We start from the raw sequence: 6,611 nt of genomic DNA on the forward strand, positions 1-6,611 counted from the left end.
CAAGCACCAGAGACTCAGGCCACCATTTCTGAGCCACTTCTTTGCGCACAGAGCAGGGAGCACCAGGTTGTGCCCACCAGCACTGGCTCTCCACCTCACTGACTCCCACAGCCCAGAACAAGCACCCATCCTCTGCCCAGCCTGCAAAGCACCTCGGGGAAAGGGATGGAACCAGTGAAGGGGAGAAAAATAAACACACCACCTACACGTGTACAGAAGTGTCAAACGCCCTTTAGTGGTAGACAGAGGTGCTGCTGGCCGAGCTCCTGGCTCCACGTACAGCTGCGTGCTGTGCTGCTGCCCCGAGTACCTGTCCCCTCACCGGATATGCACCATCTCCTCCAGGAAGGGGGTTTTCATGCAGCCTGTGCAGAGCTGATCCATCCAGAGTGGAGCCTCGTGCTGCAGAGGGGTGCGCCGGGGGTAGAAGGTGAAATTCACAAGCTGATGGAGGCCATGTAGATGTCAGAGAACCGCACCAGCCGCCGAGAGAAGTACGTGGGGTTGTGGAACGTGCGGAAGATGCTTCCAAACTGGGGGTTGAACAGGTTCTTTGTCAGTGACCTAAGAGGAAAGAGATGGTGCACTGTAGGTAAGGCCACGATCACAGCTTCTTCCCCCTACCATCCCCTATCTCTGGGCCACCCTGTTCCCAGAAGACATTCTGGGATCACCCTAAGCACCCTTCCACCCTGGCTGTGTTGCAGACCAGTCCCTATGCAGCGAGTCTGTGATGAATATTCAATGCACTTTTATTCTTCCCTTGTCACCCTACCTATTATGGGCAGGAACACCCCTGCATTGCCAGGAAGTGCAGCAGCAGACACAGCCCATCATCCCCTCCCAGCACAGGGTGCTGTTACCTCCCCTTTCCGACCCTGCCTTCAACCCAGTCCGACCTCACCAGCCACAGGACTGCACTGCTGCTCCCCACCCAGACAGTGACACCAGCTAGCACCACTGTCCCAAAATAGGTTACAAAACAGACACAGTGCAGGCCTGGGAGCCCCCAAGATGCCTCATGCTCACCTGATCTCCTGACGTTCCTTCATCCACTCTAGCAACACTTGCTTTGACTCCGCATCCTGATACATCTGGAAAGACAGCAGCAGAAAGCCCCACATTGTGTCAGCCCTGCAGGCCACACCTCAGGTTCCCCAGGATTCCACTGTAACTCACAAACCCATGAGTCCACTGCACCAGGAAGAGGATGAGGTATTTTTGACCACACAGGCAAGGTGGTACATCCCGATTCCCATGCTAAGCCCTGAACGCAGACTCAGATGGCAGAATATTACCCATGTCACTCAGCCAGGAGCTGTTTACCTGCATTCTCTCTAGCAGCCCTGTCAGAGCCTGCTGCCAGGTCAGGGAGTGCATGTACTGCTCTGTGTTTATGATCCGAATCTCTGTCTCCAGTTCAGGAACGATGGCTCCAGTCCTCCAGCCGTGACGCAGCATGAGGTCCTAGGGGTCAGGGTGAAAAAATAACCAACCAAGAATTCAGCATAAAGACTGAAAGCCAAACACAACCCTGCTTCCTAAAAGAGTGGGCTGTTCCCATTATAGATTCCCAGGGAACAAGCATCAGTGGCTGATGCCAGATCATGCCAGTAACAGCCATCTAGCTCCTGGACACCAGGCTCAGCTGCATGAAACAGCTACAAAAGTGGGATCCACACAAACTGCTCCCCAGTTCATGGACCAGCACATGGTCATTACCCACAGAAAGTACTTCAGGAGCCCTTTCTCCACTGCTTGCTTCTGCCTGACAGCAGAGTGGGGATGCTTGTGTCCTATGTGTGCCCCAAAGGGCACAGCCTGCAGAGCACCCAGCACAGCATAGCAGAGACCCAAGCACTCAGATCAGGGCCCTGCCTTACATTCCAACACAGCTGCCATCACCACAGTCAGTCACACAGGCTTGCTCCCCTCTGCTGAAGGGCAGAGAGGCCTTTCCACTTACTGCCAGGTCGCTGTACAGATGGTCACCAAAGTAGAGCACTTTGGACCCACGCCAGCCTGTCAGCCTCAGAAAGTCAAAGAGGTTACCCTGGAAGTAAAAGGAGCACAGAGAGAAAGGTGGTTACAGGACAGATGCCTCAATCCTCACTGCCTGGTACTGGACAGCCACCCCAGCAGTGCTGTCCTTATCGCATGGAAATGTGAACACTTTCATGAGACGTCCGCCTGCTCACTCCCCTACCATCTAAACCCAGAGGTTTCTGTCCTTTCCCACCTTATTTCACTTTCTTTCCATGTGAAAACATCCTGTACATCCCTCAGCTTTTCTCAGGCCTCAGAAAAAGGCAGAAACCCTTCCAAACCCAATAGGCAATTCAGGGAAAGTTCTGTGCTCTAGGGCACAGTAAGTCAAGAGGACAAAAAAGGCAACAAAAGGAGGCAGTTTAGAGGCCAAAGTGAAAGACACCTAAATTAGAAAATCCTAAGCAATGGATAGAAAGAACCCCAGGTGTTCTGGGTTCAGAAGCCATTGGGCTCAGGTGATAATGATTTCATCTCACAGGGTGCATCAGAGGTGAGGTGAGCACCATCATGCAAGGCTTTTGGAGTCCGGAGCAGCTGAGGCTGTTCTCACGTCACTGACCACCATCCCAACGTGCTCACAGGAATTGCTTAACCAGGTCAAAAAGCCAGGCAGCTTGGGCAGCTTCACAGCTAAATAAAACAAACCAAACCCCAAAGCACCAGCTAAAGCACAGCACAGAGGCTTTCCAAACATCCATCCACACACAGAGGAGACTTCAGGGACCCCCCCTTCCATCTCCACACAAGTTTTCCACATGAGTCACAACAGAATCAAAACCTACTAGGGAAGGAAAAGGCCCCACCAACGCCAGGCTGGACTGTGCCAGCATAAGCAATCAATGCAAATGTTCAAGCCCCTCAGAAGCATCCCTCCAGCCAGTCTCTAGTGCCAGGAAAGAGCCAGCATGGATACTTAACAGCACCAGCCTGGATGGAAGACCCCATACACAAGCCAGCTCCTACAACAGCCTACAGCCCTGCATCTGGCCACTGGCTGTACGCACTGCAAAGGGTGCCCAGAACCAGGGTGCTGGGTCTCCCACTGCTGCAGCATCACTGAAGCTGTGCAGACTTCCCTTAACAGCACAGACACACAGGGCCAGGCAGGCCTCTGCATTTCTTGGACATGACATTGCTGTGGCTCGCTCAAGCGTAGCTCAGGGAGCCACTGGCAGAGCAAGGAAATGGTCCACAGCCTTGGGAGGAGGATGGTCATTTTGCTGTGCTCTGGTCACCTCAAGCAGCAGTGGACCTGACAACCAGGAACCTTGTGTGGAGCTCCACTGAGCCACACACCTGCTGTGTGACCCCTAGGAGCTGGCTGTCTTCCCCTCCTCAGATCACAGACTAGGGCAGGGATGGGAGCACATACATGTCACAAACAGAAAACACCACATCTATCAGAAAGGCGGGACAAGAGGCCATCACTTGAACTTCCCAGTCCCCAGGGCAAAACACCGATCTCCGAGGTCCCGTTCATAGGAGATAGATACCCACAGCATGACCACCGTACAGCTGTGCTTCAGGGACAGGAACAAGTCAGCTAAGAGGCCTCTGGCAACATCACCAGCACAGCAAGGTCCAAGGCCTCTAACACTTGCCAGAAAGAAGCATATTGTGGCACTCCAAGAAACCAAAAATGCTGGGGACACTGAACTACAGCCATGATACAGCCCTGTCACATACCAAGAATCACAGTTAGACAACAAACTTTATGCAGTCAGATGAACGTTGTGGTGGAGGACAACTAGAGAGGAGAACAAAATCCTACCCATTCCTCTTTCCTCCCTCATCTTTTCCCTTCCTCAATGCACCACTGCTGTGGGGAACAGGAAAAGGAAAGATTTTGGCACATTCTCAAGACCCAGAGGCACAAAATTGCCAGCTCTCATACACACCATTCCACTCTTTTCTTTCTGAAGTTTAAAGGACATTATTACAGCTAAAATGCACCATTCACTGTGGCCAGGTTGTAGGTGGTCAAGAGCAGGATTTAATTCAGCAATAAACCCCACTGCTGAGGTGCACCTTTTCTTCTGAGGGAGTTGCCAACCCACTGGGAAAGTTTGCCCATGGGAGAGAGTCTTTGCATGAGTTCTACTTGCATGTTCCCAGCTACTAGTTCTTGGCAGAGGATGGGACATTAGCAGAGCACTTTGACAGACCCATCGGACAGGCCAGAGGCTTCCCAACAGCACTACCCGAGGATATGACCTACTTTTCTCCCACAGGTCAGGTCCCAGTTACTTGACCGCAATCTCACTAACAGTTTCTTCCTGTGGGATTGGATATAACCAAGAACAAACTGTCCTAAAGCCAGAGGCAACTTGTACTCAAGGGACAAGCCAACTGCAATGAGAACACCCCAAGGCAGCAAGTTCACCAGAGTAATATCACATCCTTTGGACACGCTTGTCCTTCAGGAGAGAGACAGGAGCCAGGCTTTGTACCCCATTTGATCACCCTTGTTTCTCTATTCCCTCCTCCACAAGTCCTCTTTTTCCAGCCTTCTTGAGGTGTGGGAGATCTTTGCGTACACATCAGATTGCAGAAAGCTCTGCCTTCTTACCCTGAACTACCACACTCTTGAAAGCAACTCCACAACAAGAGTTTCAGGACCAGGACACCAGAAGAGCCACAGGAAAGCTGCACTATTGGCCTCACTGAACAATGTCAGAACAGAGCTCCCAGGGTGAAGTTTCATTGTACGCTGGGGCATGTGGCATTCCAGGCTTTTTCAGTGACTTTCAAAACTGTGGATGTCTTATAAGTCCCCACCATTTCAGACTTGCTTCTTACCCCTTATGCACCCATTCACTTTACCTCTTTGTAGATCTTTCCTTTCTCCAGCTGGTTTATTTTGTCCCACTGCAGTGAGCCATTATCATCCAGTTTTCTAAAAGGTCTGGAAAAAAAGTAGGAAAACATCAACTTCTTTTGATTTTTGGTGACTGTCACCCAGCAACCACAACACTTGAATTGGAAAACTTTTCTACCTATGTAACAACTCCTAATAAAAGAATGAGACGTGCCTTTCTGGGCCTTCTGCACTACTTTCTCAGGGGAAGAGAAAAAGTGTGAGAGTGAAATACCTTTTCAAAATGCTCCCACTGATTGTAACCATTCCATGCCAATATCCCTAACAAACCTTCTTGCTTTCTAGATATAGAGGGGGAAAAGAAAAGTAAATCATAATCACTGTCCCTGAAATGCTGAGGGCAAGAAGGCTTTGCCACGAAACACTGTGTGCTGTTGCAGTCTGGCTACACCCCAGCCCAACAGGGACTGCTGTTCCTGAGGGCTTGTCTGGTTACCTTCCACTTGGACAGAAGCAGCAAACCAAGGCTTAAGTTACTTGTCTCCTATGAATATTCATGCTCGATGGGTACATTGGTCCCTCTTGGGATAAGAGTTCCAAACTGGGAGTGCTGGGATCAAAAGCCTTGGTATGAAGCTGCTCCTGCTGCAAGCAGAGATAATCTCATCTGGAGGTACTGTATGATCCCGAGCTGCCCTAGGGCAGAAGGAATCCAGCCTCACACCATGAATGCTACAGAGTATCTGGGCAAGTGGCTTCAAAACTATGAGTGGTCTTTAGTGCACACCTGCATTTTCCTTCAGAGAAAAGATGCCACAGTTCACTACAGCTCACCATCAGGAGGTTCACCTCACCTTGGGTGTATGTATGTGCCATGTCCACTGGCCTACTACATGAGTGGACCTTAGGCACCATGCAACTGTAAGGTTTGATCTCCTAGAAGACCAGACCATCATAGCTCCAGGCTACATTTGTAAGAAAGACACTTCACCTACATCCCATGAAGAAAATCTTTACAAGGTCAGCACAGTTTATAAAGACATTTCATAGTTTACTCCCATTTATGCTAGTGGCCTGGGAAATAGGGGAAGAAAATACATAAATAGAAAAGACTAGACCTCTCCCTCAAGGGCAGTAATTCCTGGCCAGTCATAAGTTGAGGCAGCAAAGCAGGCATAAGCTCCCAAAGCAAATAATCCAAAGAGCAAAGCAAGGACAGCAGCTAGTCCCTTGGCAGTGCCTAATTGATCACAAAACCCAGACACCATGTACAAAGGCTTCTAGAGCTGCCAATTACCAAAAAGCATGTATACAGTAACAAAAAAGAGAAAGAAAGAGAAAGAAAAGGAGAAAGAAGGAGAAAGAAAGAAAGAAAGAAGGAGAAAGAAAGAAAGAAGGAGAAAGAAAGCAGGAAGGAGAAAGAAAGCAGGAAGGAGAAAGAAAGAAGGAAGGAGAAAGAAGGAAGGAAGGAGAAAGAAGGAAGGAAGGAGAAAGAAGGAAGGAAGGAGAAAGAAGGAAGGAAGGAGAAAGAAGGAAGGAAGGAGAAAGAAGGAAGGAAGGAGAAAGAAGGAAGGAAGGAGAAAGAAGGAAGGAAGGAGAAAGAAGGAAGGAAGGAGAAAGAAGGAAGGAAGGAGAAAGAAGGAAGGAAGGAGAAAGAAGGAAGGAAGGAGAAAGAAGGAAGGAAGGAGAAAGAAGGAAGGAGAAAGAAGGAGAGAGAAGGAGAAAGAAAGAGAAAGAATAGGAT

The 6,611-nt window shown here is 49.7% G+C and overlaps 1 protein-coding gene across 1 annotated transcript in view; it reads right to left on the reverse strand.

Annotated features, from left to right (window-relative positions):
• Window positions 1-216: 216 nt before the first annotated feature.
• Window positions 217-6,611, reverse strand: part of NT5DC2 (5'-nucleotidase domain containing 2) — a 28,497-nt gene continuing 22,102 nt past the window's right edge. Inside the window, 6 exon segments of the mRNA XM_010019476.1 lie at window positions 217-443; window positions 446-564; window positions 1,030-1,094; window positions 1,327-1,467; window positions 1,967-2,053; window positions 4,873-4,954. Coding sequence (XP_010017778.1) covers window positions 319-443; window positions 446-564; window positions 1,030-1,094; window positions 1,327-1,467; window positions 1,967-2,053; window positions 4,873-4,954 — 619 coding nt within the window. The 3' untranslated portion in view covers window positions 217-318.

Source organism: Nestor notabilis, unplaced genomic scaffold (assembly GCF_000696875.1).
Source record: "Nestor notabilis isolate BGI_N333 unplaced genomic scaffold, ASM69687v1 scaffold10200, whole genome shotgun sequence".
Lineage (NCBI taxonomy): Eukaryota > Metazoa > Chordata > Aves > Psittaciformes > Psittacidae > Nestor > Nestor notabilis.